Source organism: Cephus cinctus, unplaced genomic scaffold, assembly GCF_000341935.2.
Source record: "Cephus cinctus unplaced genomic scaffold, Ccin1 Ccin1_scaffold0101, whole genome shotgun sequence".
Taxonomy (NCBI): domain Eukaryota; kingdom Metazoa; phylum Arthropoda; class Insecta; order Hymenoptera; family Cephidae; genus Cephus; species Cephus cinctus.
The window spans coordinates 2680321-2700319 of NW_014332838.1; the positions used below are offsets into that span (position 1 = coordinate 2680321).

At 39.0% G+C, this 19999-nt stretch overlaps 1 protein-coding gene across 15 annotated transcripts in view; it reads left to right on the plus strand.

The window, feature by feature from the left end:
• Positions 1 to 18965, plus strand: part of LOC107274655 (putative transcription factor capicua) — a 40145-nt gene extending 21180 nt beyond the window's left edge. For 10 of the 15 annotated variants that reach the window (XM_015753955.2, XM_015753950.2, XM_015753952.2 and 7 more), the window contains 21 exons: positions 3993 to 4279; positions 4422 to 4822; positions 5084 to 5654; positions 5770 to 6036; positions 6334 to 6445; positions 6619 to 6822; positions 6911 to 7026; positions 7139 to 8031; positions 8114 to 8330; positions 8854 to 8934; positions 9788 to 10071; positions 10420 to 10857; positions 10977 to 11289; positions 11380 to 11702; positions 12193 to 12421; positions 12706 to 12912; positions 13016 to 13288; positions 13479 to 13668; positions 13777 to 13985; positions 14096 to 14575; positions 14718 to 18965. In XM_015753955.2, the coding sequence (XP_015609441.1) occupies positions 4433 to 4822; positions 5084 to 5654; positions 5770 to 6036; positions 6334 to 6445; positions 6619 to 6822; positions 6911 to 7026; positions 7139 to 8031; positions 8114 to 8330; positions 8854 to 8934; positions 9788 to 10071; positions 10420 to 10857; positions 10977 to 11289; positions 11380 to 11702; positions 12193 to 12421; positions 12706 to 12912; positions 13016 to 13288; positions 13479 to 13668; positions 13777 to 13985; positions 14096 to 14575; positions 14718 to 14788 (5868 nt within the window). In that variant the 5' untranslated portion in view covers positions 3993 to 4279; positions 4422 to 4432 and the 3' untranslated portion in view covers positions 14789 to 18965. Of the gene's footprint in view, positions 1 to 34; positions 3811 to 3992; positions 4280 to 4421; positions 4823 to 5083; positions 5655 to 5769; positions 6037 to 6333; positions 6446 to 6618; positions 6823 to 6910; positions 7027 to 7138; positions 8032 to 8113; positions 8331 to 8853; positions 8935 to 9787; positions 10072 to 10419; positions 10858 to 10976; positions 11290 to 11379; positions 11703 to 12192; positions 12422 to 12705; positions 12913 to 13015; positions 13289 to 13478; positions 13669 to 13776; positions 13986 to 14095; positions 14576 to 14717 lie in introns of those variants that run through there. The other 5 variants (XM_025091938.1, XM_025091943.1, XM_025091942.1 and 2 more) reach the window with 5 other exon arrangements.
• Positions 18966 to 19999: the final 1034 nt, after the last annotated feature.

Consider the following 19999-nt stretch of genomic DNA (forward strand, 5'->3'; position numbering starts at 1 on the left):
GTGTATTCCGTGCAACGTCTCCTTCCCCTCTCTCGTTTTCTCTCTTACTCGCTTTAGTAACGTGATCGTTCGATAGCTCAATAGCTCTTTCTCTCTCGCTCTACCCATAACATCCGCGTACCCTCGAAACCCGTGTTCATAAGGTTTGCACGACTTTGCTAAAGAAACGTGGTCTAGTCAGATCTGCTCGAGTCACCTTGGGGATGGTTGAGACGACCTTAACCGTGTCTTGCCGCGCGCGAGGCCGTTTCTTTACCAATTCCAAGGAATATCATTTCTATCCGTCAATGACTCGATCGGCAAGACACGTCCTTCTCATACGTTATTGAAAAATGACAGACTTATGGGGATTATAAGCTTATGGGGATTCTCACGAATGCCTTCCTGTCTTTTACTGCCGCTATGTCCATCGTCTCCCTTTGCCGATTCCCGTCGTGTTACAGTTGATACCGGTTCTCTCTCCCGTATCAGCACGTTCGACCAGCTAAGTTACTTCTGCTGTTGTACCGCCTGCGCCCTGCTGCGACGCGAATCACTATTTCAGTTTCTTTCTCGACATCGAGACTACTGAGAACATTTTCCCTGAAATCAATCTTGCCCTGAAATCATCCATAAGACTTTGCCGATCTTAGACTACGCATGATAGTTACACAGAGATTTCTTCAAATTATTATTGCCTATAGAATTTTAGGTTAGGATCCTTCTGATACCTCTCTTATACTATTGTAAGACATACTCTGGAAGATTCACGCTCGATCGTACGACAAGCATTTCCGAATGCACTTCGTGCCGTCCACGACGGATGAATTATTGAATTGCATTGTCGTCCCGACCTCGATCGCTTGAGATTTGACTTCCTGATGTATAGATGTGTACTTGGAAGTTTCATGTCATTTACGTCGAGCTACTATCGTTTACTGTTTTGATCAGCGTAGACGAGTATGAAATATTGTGAAATATTTAGGACACAATATTTATCGCTCTTTTTGTTAAACTTTTCAACAGCAGGAATGTCATTATCGAGTTTTTCTCATTATTAAATTTTTAATTCGTCACTGCTCATGTAAATATTGTTACGTAAAACCAAATCGTATTATGCACTTTGACACGATTGTCACGACGCTCCTGATATAGAGAAAATGATGTATTGCAAACAATTACGCAATTGGAATAGTTTCTAAAGTCTGTGCCATACAGTGCGACATGGCAATGACCCCAAAACTACGTGACCTGTCTTCGAGAAAAATGAATAATTCTATTTATCATCGTCAATGTTATAAATGTATAACAGGACATTCTTGTGTTACAGTGTTAATTCGAAGTCATTTACAAAAGCTAATGATGTGCCACCTGTTATCGTGATAGATAAGCAGAAACTTCGATAGCTGTGACGTATAATGATTTACTGGACGATAATGTTTCATTGTAATTAGTACTGTATTAATAAGCTCGGTGTAATATTTATTTAAACGTGGCTATACAAATGTGTGAATTCTCGGCTGTATGTACACGTGTTTCACGTTGAGAGGGGATTATCTTATTTTCGTCGCTGAATGCAAGCTTGCTGCTCTCTATTCGCTGTATTGACCATATTGAGCTCAACAATTTTTAGACTGTGAAACCATGTCCCTGCATCTTCGTTGGCCTGGTAACAGGAGTCGCGAAGAAAAAGCGGAAAAGATCAATCTTTTGACGTGTATAAAGTTGGTACAACTACTTCAGCACAATCACTTAAAACAAATATAATAATTTAGTGCTCTTTAGTCGCTAATTATTTACTTTATTATCAATTTTCATGCTTCAACCCTTTAACAGGAAGCAATGACTGTGTCACGGGACGGGCAAAGTTATCATAGCCACATACAAAGGAATAGATAAACCAAAGAATAAGATATGAAAATTTGAGCATTCTTAATTACTAAATAGTTGCTGTATTTAAACATTAAAAAAATATATTTTCTCTTGCTCCCTAAGCCGAAGTACCGTCTTCCCGGCCGCATTTGAGTCCGGGAAGAGCCACTCTTGTGGTCTGCTTGCCTACATATAAACAAATGCAAACAAGTGAATGTTCAATCACAAACTCTAAGCGCCTGTGTTTTTACTCAACTCTTCATAACCGTAAATTTGTAATGTCAGTTGAACAATGAAAAACGGGAAGACGGTACTTTTGGCTTAGGGAGCAAGAAAAATAGTATACGACCCATGGCTAAAAAGTTAAATGCCCTGGCGTATGTGATATAAAGGCCGAGGCGAAGCCTTTATATCACATACGCCAGGAAATCCAACTTTCTGGCCTAGGGTCGTAATATACTAATTAAAGGTGCTGATAGACTTTTGTCGTTGGCCTGTAGGCAAAATGTACAAACTGTAAAAACAAGTATACATATATGTATTGTATATTGTTTAAATCCTCAAACAAATATAAAGTTTTGTCAAAAAACTCCCTCTTACCACTACATTTTTAAAAAAATGTTTAAATACAGCAACTAAATAGCGCAACAATTTTTATATCTTATCATTTCGTTTATCCGTTTTTTGTATGTTACTTTGATAATTTTACCCGTACTGTAGCACTACTTTCGGTTAAACGGTAATAGCAATAAAATTGAGAATACAACAAACGCTTAGCAACCACAGGGCACTGAAATTTAGACGCATCCTGTCACAACCGCTACTTCCGGTTACAGGTTTAAAGGAACAAAATTTGAAATAGAGTAAATATAATAATTAGCAACGAAAAAGCAATAAATCATTAAGCACGTTTTAAATGATTATCCTGAAGTGGGTTTGTCAAACTTAATACACATAACCCTTTATTGTATCAATCTAATAAATTAAAAGTCCCAAAGGATTTCATTTGTAATATTATATGTCGAATATTGAAATTCTCTCTTATAACGCTGAGCTAACCAGGAATACGTTGCTGGGTTGCCCACTATTCTGTAAAACTTGACTGCAGGGAACCATAAACTTGTATCTGGTTGTCGATCAAATAATTAACATAAATACATTAATAATAATTAGATCTAAACATTGAGGTGTATAGTAATGTCATTTAATTCTTGAATCGAAGTTTCCATTTAGATAATTGTGTTTCCTGATGTTCATCAGTGATGCAAGACCCAGATCTTGGGAATCGATTTCTATGTTTTGAATCGTATTCATTATTTAAAATGAGATTTAATCTGCTTTTAGGATTTAGAGCGATTGTAATATCATATATTAATTTATCGTCTTCGTAGAAGAGATACACGCTGTCAAGTGAGAATCGGAATGTTCTATTGAAAGTTTCGAGCAGGACTTTTCGTCGAAGAAATTTTATACTAGAGTACGACAAGGACTGCGCAATTTATAGTGTTGCAACTTTGCTTGATAATTTCACCAAGTTCATGTTGTAATAATACGCGATGTTATTTTCACATCAGCATTGTGGATAATAAAATGTATCTCTGACAAGTTTTCCGAGATAGCTTTCTCGACTACATTATTATAATATATCTTGCGAGAAAACAATCACGACGCTACCTTCTTGGCGAGCTTGCCACCAGATATCCTGAAAATATAAATTATAAGCGAAGAAACTTTATTGCACTTCCCTCCCGCATTCGCCCTCGTACATTAAACTGTGCACATATATCAAACAAGTCCTTTTATTCACGACCGAACGTCTCCTAGATAGTAGTAAATGGCGAGGTACAGCGAGCGAGACATAGAATTTCCATTGACACGATCAATTTGACTATTTTCTATAGTATCGTTGTTACATACCTTAAGCTTCATTTGCGACAACTAACGTCTTTAAGAAACGAGGTCTTAGAATGTTTTTACGTATGTCGTTATATTTATGCAATATATTCTCGTCGCACAATTGAAAGTATTTAAATTGGCACCGTATGCCAGAAATTAACATAGTCATTCGTTTTTGAAATATCTACCATCTTTGATTTCCTCGACGAAGTAATTGCTACAATTTTCGCCTAATTTTGTTACAGAACGATAAGTGAAGATCAAGAACCAAAAAAGAGGACGGAAGTGTCGGTCTAAGGAGAGAACTTTTGGGGGAGGATGCTTGGGAGCTGGGACTGGGAAGAAGAATTGGAGCTGGGCGAGGGAACGACCACCCTGTTGCAAGATAGTCAGAGAAGAGAGAGCCCCGACTCGACACATCCCGTCCCCGACAGCCGGGTGCTGAGGTATGCACCCAGCCGCTGCAAAAACCACCCTCCTGCCTTCGACTCGCCACACTCTGGTCCAGAGCCTCCCCTCGACTGTATCGACTGTAAGTATATTACGAGGGGTTGCTACTTAGGAGTATAAGAAAGGTAAAAGAAAAGAAAAAAAAAAGAATAAAGGAAAAGAAAGAATGGAGAGAAACAATAAGAAATATCCTAGTGTAACCCTTTCGTTTGCTATCCTCACAGAGCAGCGTGGGATGGCAAAGATGCTGACCGCGCGTCCTGAGATGCATGAAAAACGGGATTCCTTAGGCGGAGGGCAATATGGAGCCGGCGGCGGTGGTGGGACGGCCATTGAAGAGAATTCTGCTCCGGAACAACCACCCCCGCCGCCGCCACCACCGCAGCGAGACCCGTCCGACCCAACGATCAGCATTAAAAAACTCCCGAAGAAAAGAAAGTTCGACCCGTCCGAGCTCGAGGAAATGGACAAGACGAGCAACGTCACGAGCAATGTTAGTAATATGGTCGGCATTCGAGCAACTAATCAACCATTGAGTCAATCAGCTTTGGTTCAACAATCAACGTTGCCCATGCCACAAGCACAGCAATCGCCGAATCAACAGCAACAGACTGATTGTTACCAGGTACGCGATTGCAATTGGATTTTGCCGTCAATTCTATTACAAACTACACTCGAATCTCATCTCTGCTACTATCTGGAAAAAAAAAAATCCTAACTGTTCATTAGCATGACCAATGATACATGGTCGTTGTTGCTATGCTGTATTTCTTTGAAGTTACTTTCGAGCAATTACCTCTGTTTTATGTACCCAGTAAGATTTAGTCCATTCACGTTCATTGCATGGGAGCACTCATGGATACTTATTCTCTTTATTCGCTCGCAGGTATCCACAGTACAATCGGTGGTAGTGCAACCTCCGCAGAGCATGGCAGTGGATTATTCCCTCCGAGAGGAACCGCCGCGTTCTCGTCCTCGACCATCTCCCGTTGCGATTGACCTCAGCGAGTGGCGTGACCACAGAGTGTTAGCTTTAAGAGATTCCCATTACTATCCTGGAGTCATTCGCAATGCCAACCAGGGAGAGATCTTCATTGAGTTCGACGGCGAAGGGAAGCTAGTGCGATACGGTGATTTTCTGGGTGCAGGGAAATATGATGTGATAAGTGATGCTAGCCCGCGGGTAGGGCAAGTGACATTAAACGCAAAGGTTTGCGTTAGGTGTCCGACTTCCAATAGTCACATCGACTCGTTGACGAACGTCTTCGTGAAAGGGACTGTGTACAAGATCTTAACTAAGCCATTACTTTTCGTTGTAAAAATACCAAGGGAAGATGAGCAGTACGACAGTTATGTTGTGAAGCGTGCGGACTTGAGATTAGTGCAACCTCCTTGGTGGGACGAGCTCCAGGAAGGATTGGAGGATTGTGAGACGGCGAGGGGTTTCGAAGAAGTTGGTAAGTTATTTATATGTAATTTTATCCATTCATGTTAAAGGATTCTTCCTGGTTTATTATATTATATAGATTTAAGTACCTTTGTAATGATATACCCTTTTTTTTCTTCCTCCAGAACAAGGATATAGAAATTCTTTGGAAGCTCCAGCATCGGTACCCATTATGCAGCTTCATCACACTCCGCACCATACCTCGCACATACCATTGCACGGTGATACTGGCGGATATTATAGAAGTACTGGTACAAGTCCTCTCATGGCATTGGTTACGCAGCCGCACTCTGCTGGTAGCACTGCGCTCAGCAATGGGAGCAGAGTCTTTGACGATTTAGAAAGCGAAGATGATTTAGATAGGGAAGACATTACATTCCCTTCGGACGCAGGTCAGTGGCTACGATTGAATGTTATCTCTAGTATTTAATGCAGTTATCTTTATTGGATTCTGAATGATGAAAGGAAGGGGGATGAAAATTCCATGCTTTATATAAGACAGGAATACACTATTAGAATGCCACAACGAGAAGACTTTATTGAGAATATTAAATGGCCTTATGTTATCTAATCGTTAATTGATGGCATCTAGTTTGTTTCGATTCGCTAAATGCTAAGTGCTCACGTGCTTTACGTAATTGAACTTGTACGTTAATGCTATAAGTAACACAAATATATTCAACTGACAGATGCAAAATTATCAGGGAGCAGTAAGAGAAGCAGCATGCAGAGTCGAGGGAGTACCAGTAGCCTAGTTGAGCAACGTAGCATAACTCCTCGTTCTCAGGCAGCCACACCCAGGTAATATACGTGAAATACAAGCTTTAGTGAATAACGCTGTCAAAACTTCATTTTCATTGACTCCTTTAGAAAATCACTGAAAGGATTCGCTCAATTTATATTCTTCTTCACGTTCAGGGACGAACTCAACGTGTTCTTCTATCGAAAACAATATATTCATTTTTTATTTTTAGATCTCAGGCGGCAACGCCACACAAATATAAAAAGGGTGATGTAGTGGTCACGCCAAGTGGAATAAGGAAGAAATTCAATGGGAAACAGTGGCGCAGACTATGCAGAGAGGATTGTTCCAAAGAGAGCCAACGGAGGGGTTACTGTTCCCGACACCTTAGCCTTAAAGGTTCTGGACTCAGGGGCCCCACGAGTACATTTTCTGGGTTCGTATAATATTGTCTTGATACTCCTGTATTGTCTATGATTATTTGTAATAACGGTATGCCTCATTTTGTTATTCTAATATTACAGGGGTAAGATAGACGGAGAAGAGACATCCAGAGATTCAGATACCTCTCCGAATTATGGTGATAGAAGAATAGCTGGTCGATTTGATCAAGATGAGACGGAGGCTGCTAATATGCTCGGTAAGCTTGCATCTAAAATGTGCATTGGGTCTTCTAAATATTCTTTGAAAAATTCCTCCTAGGATTCCTAAATAATAGAGTGTAATTATATCCTCGGCTTTTAATGTTTTAGTATCTTTAGGAAGTTCACGATCGGCGACACCAGCTTTTTCATCGCCAACGGGACAGTCATCCGTGTCGCCATGTATAAATCAGTCTCCTGTACCTCCGTTGGGACTCAATCAAAATGTCTTCATGCCAATATCCAGCCCTGCGCATCACGCTGCGCCGTTAATATCCCCTGGCGCAAAGTGGAAGCACTCTCCCACTCAACAGAATTTTTTGGTTCAGTACCAACAACAAGTTATCAAGCCAGAACCCAATCGCATGGTCAGACCGAACAGACCAGCTCCGACTGCACCTGCCAGTATAGGGACAAGTGTAATACGAAATTCTCCAGTAGGACGCAGTATAACTGGACAAAACTTAAATCTGCCATGGTCTGATCAAAGCCCACCACCAAGGCATCCCTCGGTCGTAACATCCATGGCTCAACAACAGCAACAACAACAACAGCAACAGCAGCAGCAGCAGCAACAAGGAATAATACTACAACACGCATTGACTTCAAGCAACGGATTCTCGAATCACCCTGAAATGATGGAGCAAAACACCCAGCTATTGAAACCACCTCATTCACCTCATATCCCTCTTTCGGCTCCAGCACCCCAAAACTTGAGCATTCTTCATAAGTCCCAGGAACAGCCCGTCGATTATGCCCAACCGCAGCCTCAGGCCCAATCGATATATGTGATGCAGCATCAGCATGAAAAAAAATATGTTGTGATAAAAAACAGTATGGAAGTTCCGCCTACGGGACACGTAGGAAATCAGGATGACAAATATAGACAAGGCATAATGAATCATCTTACACAAATGACACCGTTGCATCAGAATCAGTGTCAGCCGCCCCAGTCGCCTGCCGCTTCATCCGTCCACGTTGACAAGATGTCAGTTCTTCAGCAGGTTAGATATATTTCTGTTACTTCACAAACGTTCAATATAAAGCCAGAGTGAATTATTTATTTTTTAAAAAAAATTGCATTAGGCAAGTAAGGTGGGTCTTCATGTATCTACGCATATGGATATGCAAAGAAGTCAACCACAACCGCCGACCGTTGTTATGTCCGCCACTACGGCAATAACAAACACTTCTACTCCAACAAGTGTCTTCCAACATGTCATCGTTCAGCCAAACCACTTGGTGCAAGTTCCGAAGGCTCAACCTCTTCGAGAAGAAAACTCGAAAAATAATGGAGTACTCTGTAAGTTACCACGTTTCATTACACGTTCGTTCACCTAGCGGCTCGTATCTGCAATATGCAAAATTCAGCAATATCTTTTACTTAACAAATGTGCCTGGTTTTTGTATACGCGAACGTGCCTACGTTATTATATTTCACAAGAAAATGCATAATCGTGGCGCGAGCCAGTTATCTTTATCGTCTTAAAATTTGAAGTGGGTACGAAATATAGTACTGGTTACTGATGCCACTAATCGATAGTATTTGTTTAACGTACTGATTGATCCTTTCACGATTTTCAAAGGGTTCACCAAATATGTTTTTATGAGTGTCAACAGTTGCCAATGTAGCAGTATATGTATATCGAAATAGTACATTTTTTTTTCGCTTCACACTATAGCAACATTCTTATATACATGATTATCTTGCATGTGTCAATTCAAGCAATTTTTATAAAAGAAACGGAAAGCATTAAATAACTCAAGCTCGTGGCACGTGACGTACGTCATTGGTGAGTTATGACTAAATGGTAAGGGTTTCACAGATGGCAGCCACGATGTTCTTCCTACGTACCAGTCTCATCATCCAACGATACTGAACAACGCTATGCGCAACTGGAAAAAAGGTTTGAATTCTCAGAGAACAAAAAATTGGTCATCACTTTAGGCTTGTGGTATATCTGGACAAAACAATGGTACATCAGTTAAAGATAACAATGTTTACAATCGTTCAGACAATATCACAACTAATGTTTCGTATTGTAAGATCAAATAGAAATATTATAGAAACGTTTATTGATTACTAGATGCAAACAAATGTTATCGACATGTTGAACATTGTTATTCTTTCGTGAAATACTATATAAATATTCTATTGAAAAGAAGTACCATTGTTGATATTTCTTCGCATGTCTTTAACTAACTGGCTCTTTACTCATCCTTTAATCATACTTCGCCTCATTTTTCATTGATTCTAGCAAATTGGTGTGTTTAATGTTGCTTCGAGGTTGGGGAAAGGTGTTTATACTAACCGTTATGAAAGTTGAATTATGGTATACCGTCGAATTAAAACGATTAATATAAATGCTACGCTGTCTTGTAATGTCAATGCACTGAGATATTTATTCTTTTGCTCAGTCAGATCTTTTTACAAAATGCTAAAACAAAAGTGAATATGAGATACCAACTCTACCAGAATATTAAGATAATGCAGTTAGAATTACATTTTATAAATCTACAGCATGATTCTATTATGTTATCAAACTACAAACCGCGAATTCATGCAAAAGGCAGAAATCTGCAGTTTCTTGATATCCATAATTCAACTAACACCATACGCACTAACTCATTGTATCCTTTAGGGGTGTAGCAGCGTTCCTGCATCTTCAAAAAAATTTTAAAAGCATTACTTCATCAGCTGCTATTCCCATGCTGTTACTAACCACATTCATCACAACTAACCCAAGAATTTCATTGCAGCTTTTTCCTGGCAGACGGCAGTGATGGATCAGCCAGAGGTGAGTCCACCGCCCTCAGCCCTGAGTCCTCCTTTGAGCGCACCTCCAATTCCCATGAGCATGGGCAACCCTGGTGAAGACGGTCCTGGCCCTGGTCCAGATCCTATTACCCCCGCGGAAGAAGACGACGACGATGTTTTCGAAGCAGAGCCAACAACCCCTGCAGAGGTAGAGGCTAATGCTAACAAGAGGCGCAGCCAATCTCTCAGTGCTTTGCATACCAAAGAGCCTCAGAGTCCAATGAAGGTAAATCTTTGTTTATACGATTCTCATGCATATGAGCCTTACTACATTCTGTCTCACTGTTTATTTCTTACTGTGCCAAAACCAAGTCAGTCGATGGTCAGATACTAGTACCCTTGTACACACACATTACGACGTATGGTCGTTAGTAAAAAAAGAATTTTTAAAAAATATAGAGCAGCGACTTGTAAATTGATGAGAAACAGAAGCACGCACCTCGTGTGATCGTTGATTGAGCTACGTAAACATCAAATTTGTTTATATATTTTCGATCAATAAAATATTGGTGTGCTGTGAGTACTTTGGACCCGATCAGAAACTGATAAGCTTTCTGTTTGCTACGCCACGTAGCAAACTATGAAAAAACCTCCAATGTTGCAGACTAAGGACAGAATCCGACGGCCCATGAACGCATTTATGATATTCTCCAAACGGCATCGGGGTCTCGTGCACAGTAGACATCCTAATCAAGATAATCGGACTGTATCGAAAATTCTCGGAGAGTGGTGGTACGCTTTGCGTCCCGATGAAAAACAGCGATACCATGACCTTGCCTCAGAGGTGAAAGAGGCCCACTTTCGGGCACATCCAGATTGGAAATGGTGCAGCAAAGATAGACGAAAATCCTCAACTAGCTTTAAGGGCGGAGAACCTAGAGGGAAATTAAATAGTACCGGGGAAGAAACAGATATGGGACCACCATCGGATGACGTACCACTGACACCACGAGCTTCGGAAGACATTACGGTACCTGTCACCACAGTCTATAACGAACCTCCTAGCATTGAGGTAAGAATTACTTTCTAGCTTCTAGGCTTTTTAAACAAGCACTAATTTATAGTTTTATCTTAAAAAGAGATGATTGATAAACGTGCATTCTGAGAACGTAGCCGGTGTATATTTCGCAGATTGTCAGTCAATCGCATGCACCACATCGCATGCCTGAAATGCCTTTGCAAATTGAGAACATGGATTCCGACGTTAAACAAGAGGATGACGGAAATGGATCCGACGATGATCAGATGGTCATTTGCGAGGACCCTCAACCTGAAATAGATTTAAAGTGCAAAGACAAATTGACGGACAGCGATAATGACGGACAAGAAGAGGACGTTGAAAACAAAAATTTTGGCCAATCAAGATTCTCACCTGTGAGTGGACAAAAGAGAGAAGGGCAGAATGTTAAGCAAGAAGTAACATGTAGACCTAAACCAATAAAAGGTAAAATATTTATATGAATTTATTTTTGTTTCTGACTATTCATATAAATTACTAACCACAACGGAATACATTTTTGACTCCATTTTACAGCACGTTTACCATCAACTGGAATAGAGACTACGACAAAATATCATCACACTTCCATGGACAAGGGTGGCACCGTATCCGTTTTATCCACCACATATCCATACCATAGTCCTGTCAATCCAACTGGCGTGTCGGGCTTTCAACCTACCGGTGGGGCCTTTATAACGATGCCGGTATCTCCGAAAGTTATAAAACCGGAATCAGTTAAGAGTGAACAGCAATACAGCACGCAGTATAGTGTGAGCAACCTAGTACTTCCACAGAACATACATAATGAGAATGGCAGGAATATGCCAAAGTTCACGGCTGCTCCAGTCCTTCATACGGTGAGTTTATGAATGAACGTGCATTTTACAATATTGAAGAACAAGAAGAGTTGTTTACTTTCATCTAAAAGGGATTTCTTAGTAAAATCTTAAACAAAATGGGCGTACAAGTGTCCCATAATCAGAAGGAAGATATCTCTTGACTAACTTTAGCTTGTTCGTAAAAACAACACGGTAGAAATAAATTTAGTCAAATACTGACTTCTTTCTGAATGCGGGGGTTAATCTTTTTTTATCACGTCATTTCTAATGAATTAGAAAATCAAGGTATTGATATAATACACGATGAAATAAAGCCACTCGGAGGGAGGATGCACCTATGTACTATTTTGTTAAATAACTGAAGATCTGATCAAACAAAAGAATCTGCTCGTCATTTACTTTCGTTTCCGTGATCGTAAACTTTCATAAAAACTCCTATTTCGTCAATAGTTAATAGATGTTGCGATCATCCCAAAAGTTAAATAACGAGCATTGACAATACTAACAGATTGGATCGAAACCTATGATGGCTCTGTTAAAACAACAGCAGCCGTTACAGCCTTTAGCCAGTGCACATCGCACTCCTACCTCAACTGCCCCTTATCAACCACCGCTCACTCTGACATTACTCGATAACGATTTGGTGGCTGTTTCCAAACCGCAGCAGGGACCTCAGTACCTTGGCCCAACCGCGTCGCATCCAAGGATGTACTGTGGATTCCATATACCTATTTCTGGTAAGCATACAGATCGCCAAATCATCTATTTTTGATAGATTCTCAAATGTTTTTTGCGAGCAAGAATATTTTTTTTTGGCCAAGCTTCAAAGCTTTTCGTTAGTCAAGAAGTAACACGTATTACTAGTTTGAAAATCTCATTTATAAATAAAATCCATTTGTGACGCGCTATACTTTTTGTCAACAAAAAATTGTATATCTTGGCCAAGATTTTTGTGCTAGCACTTTGTTCCTAGTGGAATGCAAGATGAGTCAGTGATGACGTTTGTACGTATATTTTTTAGATGCTGGTAGCCGCAACATATCCGTGCAAAATTTAGTTGCCGCCAGTAAGGTGGAAACGCCAAGTGTGATTGTGAGTAAATCTTATCCAGTCACCACCTCGAATTCAAGTACACCGAGTTATCGAGGAATTGGCCATTCCATTGCTCGACTCGCTGAACCTGAGAAAAATGACGGTCAAATAACGGGAAATCATGCTCAGTTTTATGGTTGGTTGATCAATTCTTTTTTTCGTAAATTGTAAACAGTCTTTTATATGGCTAAAATTTCTGATCTTTATTATAAAACAAATGCTTTGTCTTTTTTTTTCAGTAAATAATATTAAAGCCGAGCAAGAGAGAAAAGAGGGAGTCAACATTCTTCTTCCTGTATCAAGTGAGAAACATAAGCAGCCTTCGACACATCATACACCGCATACACCTCATAGTAATCAGGGTAGTAGTGATCTTTCTTCGAATAAGTCTTATTCCATGGAGGAATCTTCAGGCACAAATAATGATGGAACACCGAGCAAGGGACCTTTTATGCTTGCGCCGACACCGGCGCAGCTTGGTCGGGCACCGTTACAAAGGAGACAATCAATGGGTATGCCTAATGAGTCATTGTTTTACCTGGACTTGTTTTTCTTGATAAATTTAATACTTATTGCCATGCTTTGTGACAAACAGATATGCATCAGTGCATAGTACATTTACATCGTCCTTAAGAATATAATTTTCCAAAGCCACGAGCAATGTAATAATAATAACAACAATAATTGTTGATTTATTTTCAGCAATGCCTCCCACATCAAATGCAGGAGACCATGGGCCTCTGACGTCTCAGCATTCCGACAATCGATCAGCGACGAATACTACTCAAAACGCAGAGCAGTCGCAGCAACAAAATTTATCGGAACCTATTGCTTCACCTTCTACTAAAAAGAGTTCGTTCTTTAAGAAGAATGTGGAGGATGGCATGGATAGGTACGAGATTCAAATTTTCAACTGACTGCTTATACTTTCATTAACTCAAAGTTGCATCAAGCATCTAAATATCTTACGCGTAGTAATGTAAACGATATATTATTTTAGAGTTTTGGAGCAAGTGAACTTCCAAGAGAAGTTCTCCTCGCTGCCAGAATTTAAACCGGAAGATATACAGAGTCCAAGTGCTATCACCATGAATACACCTGCAGGGTCATCTTCCCATCCATCAGCGTCTGCCTTACATCCGTCGAATTTGTCATCTTCCATACCAGGCTACCGTAAGAAATCTACACAGGGACCTCATAGACCCACGTGTAATTCAAGTTTATCTTTGCATGCCGTTACGAATATTCCATCTCCTTGTTGAGAGTCATGCATTAATTTTTGTCTGATATCGATCACAACATTTTTTTTATCCCTGCAGTGAATGAGGACAACGTCGAGTCGGATGTGTCGGTGTCTGCAACTCCGAAGTCTACAGCGAGCGTGAAGTTGACGGGCAACACGTTTTTCGGTCCGGATTTCAATGTTGATGCGTACAGAGCTAACAGCGAGCTTGTGGGAGACGTCGATGCTAATTCTCCAAGGACTCCGAAGACCCCTGGCGGTGGGGTAGCGAGTGCTATAGGAGTTGGTAGAAGCGACAACGAACGGGGTCCCAGGAAAGTGCTGGAACAGCGAAGACAACTGGTGATGCAGTTGTTTCAGGAGTACGGTTATTTCCCGTCGACTCAAGCTACTTCAACCTTTCAAGCCAAGCATTCGGACATCTTTCCAACGAAAGGAAGCCTGCAGCTGAAGATTAGAGAAGTTAGGCAGAAATTAAAAGCCAATCCAACTCCGATGAGTGCTAATAGTCTGGTTAGTCCGCTGCCAGTGTCAGAGCCATCTCCTAGCATAACCGGTAAGAATCGTTTGCTCGTACGTTGACATTACATTTATTGTATCAACGATGCGATCCGGTTGGATCGTGCATCATTATGCAAATGACAAGGTTAGCGTGGGTCAAAATGTGACTTTGTTTTTTTTTGTCGGGATCATTGCAGGACCTTTAACTGCTCCTCCTACGTCGATGGGAGCTCCACTTACACTGCCAGTAAGCAGCAGTGGTAGCTAGCGCCCACGTGCCAACTGTGATACTATGCATCCCTTTACTCCGTAACGCGAGTACGTCATTATCCTTTGAAGAGGACGGTGTTTATTTGCTAGAAACGTTGGTGTGCAGTTTCTTTGCAAATGCGTAAAGTATGCTGTAAGGCTTCAGTGCAATTTGAACCTTGGTTTAGGTTAATTAGGGTGGTGTGCCAGGGCGTGTTAACATACAAACATCAGTTATTGCCTTTGTATCTTATTGTACATAAAAAAAGGTGGTTACGATGAGAAATCCCCTAAAATTCCAGGAGAATTATCGAAAGAGTTTAGAAAACAGAAGCCGTGAAATTAATATGTGTTCAGGATGTTGTGTTGCTATCGGGAATAGAATTTAAAACTTAATTACGTTCAGAGCACTGCCGACGTACACGATCCAGGTTATCGTGCAGATACGTACACATTTGTTCAAATTAGACAAAATTGCCGATCATCGTTCATTCGCTAAAATTACATTTCTCGAAATAAAAATGTACCGTATCATTTTAAGAGCATGAATGACATTGAATTATACGAATCGCCGAGAGCAACTAGACACCTCTTTCAAAATACGAGCTTTCTTCAACGAAGAGTAAAGACAATACCAATTTGCGTTCTAGCTCAAGATTCTGTTACGATCGAATTGATCGATATTATTTTGTAATCTGGTATGATTACAACCTCCCAATTGCACTCCTATTTGAAACTATTAACTGATTATTGTACCTTGACACGTCTGGGTCAAAATTAGAAAAGGCCTAAGCCGTTGTTAAATATTGTTGAAAATACTATGAGATCCAGTGCAGAGAGAATCATAATCGGAGAGTATTAGGATTAATGGAAAATTATAAAATGAAATCAGAGTTTATATACTTTAGTTATACTTTATATATACTATAGTTGGAAAGGAAAACTCTATAGATGAAAAACTACAGTAAACATTGCACAAAAATCTATGTAACGCAATCAGCAGACATGTTTATGTTACGTGTACATATTACAGTATATTTCGAGAGATAAAGGGATATCGATTTAAAGTGAGGGGGGGGGGAGAAAAATAAATAGGGTGGGTGAGAAAGAGAGAGAGGGGGGATAGTGTGTGTGTGATAGAACTAGAATGTGACAGAAAGAGACTCTGCGAGAATGTGAGAATGAAAGGGTGTGGAAGGGGGAGAAAGGATGATAAAAGGTGAGAGTACTGCATCGATCTTGACAAAACTTGAGATGGAGACATTTTCTGGTGATTCGTAGATTAATCCTGTTGGGGATAAAGAAAAAAATCGTGCCATCGTGCGGCGACACAACGGGGGAACGCATGCATTATATAGTCCCTTGTTATTATTGAAATAACTGTTAGATGACACTTGGTATAGATAATATGTAAAATGTTTCCAATATTCCCGAAAGTACTTATCGACTGTTTTTAGGACTTTGCTAAGATTCAACGTGTTTACATATATTTTATAGGTGTTTTAGAATTGGTCGATTTTTTTTCTATTCTTTTTTTTGGCCACCCTAGATATAAGCGGTTTTATATTGGCCGTGAGTACTTTTTTTTTTTTCTTATTTTTGGCCATGACGATTACGAATTTTACTTTCAATCTTCGTTATAATCAGCTAACGGTCCAGCACATGGGACATAATGTGAACACGTTAACATTGAGGTCCTTTTACAATTCCAAGATGGTGGCTCCTGGCTGGTTTTAATGATGATTCTTTTTACAATTTATAAGTGTATCTTTTTTGGTTTCCTTTTAGATTGTTAAAACTCTGTAAACTATTATCCAAATGTGTTGAATTTTAGCAAAGATTGTTGAATTTTGCTGTAAAATAGATAATGCAATTAGTGGAATGTTCATTGAAGAAGCGCACTTTGAAGAGTTTTGAGGTCTCGCGCCACGGCACGCATATTGTAGTTAGGATAGGAACAATGTCTATTCTACATATTTTGTAAATAGAAAGTATGATACACTAACTGAATACATATTATATAAAATTTAGGATACAATTGAAATAGTAGAGTATATAGTGTTGTAATTTGTAGGATAACCATTATTAATTATGAGAGCGAAGGCAGGATTAGGCTAGTTTAATTACAGATTAATGGGCCTTTATACGTCGTGGACTTTTTGTGCTCGGGACGGTCCCTCCACCTCTCTTATCCTTTCTCCTGTTCCCAGAAGACTCGCCCTCAAAGTTATCCTTTTCCTAAAGTGTCGAATCACTTTTTATTTGTACATAATATATAATTACGTTACTATCTCAACACTCATTGATTTATTATTTTTTATCAAATGTGAAATGTAATGGCGGCAAGCGACAGTTCCACGGAGGGACGCCTAAGACCTGTACTGATCTCCTTAGCAAAATAAATCTCGACATTTAATTAGATTAGGTTTGCAGTGTACACTCCATACGTGTAAACGTCATATGGGTAACACTTTGCTCGCGTGATGCACTTTTCGATGGATACATTGCACGAGTAATGATGTGCGGTTGCCTAAAATGTTTATATCATTTTTGAATCCAAAATTAGTGATACTGTATAACAATTCGTTCGCATTATTCTCATGAGCCGTTCAGTGAGTACACGTTGAAATAAAAAATTTATTACAATAATATAATGACAGTATGTTTCTACGAGCGAAAAGCATCGATAAAGTCAAATCTTTGTAAGCAAAATATTTAACAATATCAATTTTGCTTTGATAATAATAAGCAATGAAACTTCAATGCTCACAGCTCGTTTCTTATTGCATTTTGATTGAGTTACTTATATGTTCAACGAAATAACGTTATTAATACTTATTTATTAATGTCGCATTTAAATTATTTGATCTTCCAGACCCTATAAATTCAATTATCAATATTGTTATAACCATTTTATTGATACTCTGCGTTGTGTTTCTCAATTAATACGGCAGCTCTTTAAAAAGTTCTTGGAAAGTCCAAACTAAAGAATTGTTGGATCGTTGGATTGTTGGAAGTCTAAACTAAACTAAAGCTTTTCCAATCTAAAGGAACTTTTCAAAGACTCTCTTGTATATTTTGAAGAGCAACCTATCGTGGAATTATCTATTATACACAAGCCCACATTTTGCAGACCAGATGATCCGATCGGCAGAATGTAACGTCGAAATCCTTCCTATGGTTTGTGTTTGAAGTTCTTCATCAAATACGTAGGTCTGGAAGTGTCGCCGTGCTCATTATGATCGTATCATAGCATTACTCATCGCGTAGCTTATCATCTTTCTAAAGATGACTCGAAAATCGTGAAGATAACTGAAAGGAGAAGAATTAAATTTGAATTAGGTCTGAACATGGTCGGGAGCGTCCCTCGTACTTGCCCCGCTCAAAGAATTAAAAGAATTACTATATTTTCTACTTGTGTAAATTTTTAAGCTACTTTCCAGTATTGATAAGATTTTCAAAAATTCTTTGATATTTTCTTCCTTCTATTCCACGTCTCTCTTTTTCTTTCATTTTCACGCGTCTACCACGCTCTTTTCTTGTTTTCTCACTTTTTTTTTCTTCCTCATAATTCCTACGTCTTTTTTCGTTAATTTTTTTTCTTACTAAATGGTGATGAAATGTGTTCCGTGACTTAGCAGCCATACAAGTGACTGTGATCTAGGCAAGCAGAGGTAAAGTTTAATGGCGGCTACACCCAGTGACTATTTCTATCACCATGTGTAATTTTTTTTTTCCTGTCTCGATCCTAAGTAGCTCCGCTTCCTCCATTACGAAAGCGAACACTCAATTGCGCCCTCCTACACATTTAATATTATTATTTGCGTTATCGTATTTTTATTATGCTATTAGTTGCTATTATCTCTTATTATAATTATTATTATATTGTCTCCTGTTTAATTTTGAAATATTTTTAAAATTGTTATATATCAATCGAGTATAATGTTACGCAAAAATATACCACACATACAAAGAAAAATAATACCACATATAGAAGTGATGAAATGTCAGTAAATTCTTCTGTATATAATATATTTGAGAAGAAAATTAATACACGAACGTACATGTATAACCGCGTGAGCGATATCGCGCACAGAACATAAACATACAATACGTATATCATAAAATATAAATGTATGAAAAAAATTATAATATGATCAATATATATTTGACATTTTATAAAAAAAAAAAAAAAAGAAAAAAAAACAACCGAAGATATTTCAAGGAGGCATTAAAATCTTTACCAATCCAACAATCATTCGTTGCATTCGCTGTTCTTCTCAATTTATCTACATACGAGCAATTAGGTGCAGTCCTCAGTCTGTAAATAATTTATTATTATTAATGTTAAAATAGCTGACTTCCCAGTATCTCTTCCGATGCCGTTTTATTGGCTGTATTAATTTCAAGTATTCGGGTATACATTTTTAGATGGCATGGTTGTTTTACGGTTTTTAGTAAAGTTCATTAAAAAACGACTTCTTGTCGAAAAATTGATAAACTTATCGTTTAAATTTTACAATTATATTAAGCGTAACGTGTTGTTCATACGCCAATTATACTGTCTCCAAAATTATACAGTTGTATGCCATAATTATTTATAAAGATTTTAATCGATTCTTCAGAATGATTAGTTGCGCTTGGTAGATTTTGATGCCAATGCGTATAAACGAGAACCAGAATGTCGGACCAAAATGCCAATGCGGCCATTCTGACACGCAAATATTGTTGTGCTAATTGTTGTAAATACCGGTTGGGGACGAACAAGGAAACTGGGAAGGACGGAATCGCACAGAAAGAATCATCTCAAGTGGACTGTGACATATGTGGCAAAACAGGAACAGGAACACAGAAAATCATTCGCGCTAAGACCTTACATGTAAGACCATCTGCATACCAATGTTTTCCGTTACACGAACGAAAGCTCCGTACTTGCATTGTTACAGTATTCAATTTATGTGATGTTTATCAAAGAGGATATAGTCTTATTAGAGAAATTGAGGTAACGTTGTATGTAAGGAGACATAGAATTCCTCGTGTAAAACCGACTTAAATGCCAAATTTTTAATCGGGTTTTGCAATTGGTCTGCTATCCAATTAGATTCACTTAATTCGTATTCGTACGTTGCTCCCATAGTTCATTGCGCATTGTCACATTGCACAGCATTGTTACAAGCGACAGATGGTTTCTCCGAAGTAAAAAGAGTAATAAAATAATTGTCAGGCAAGC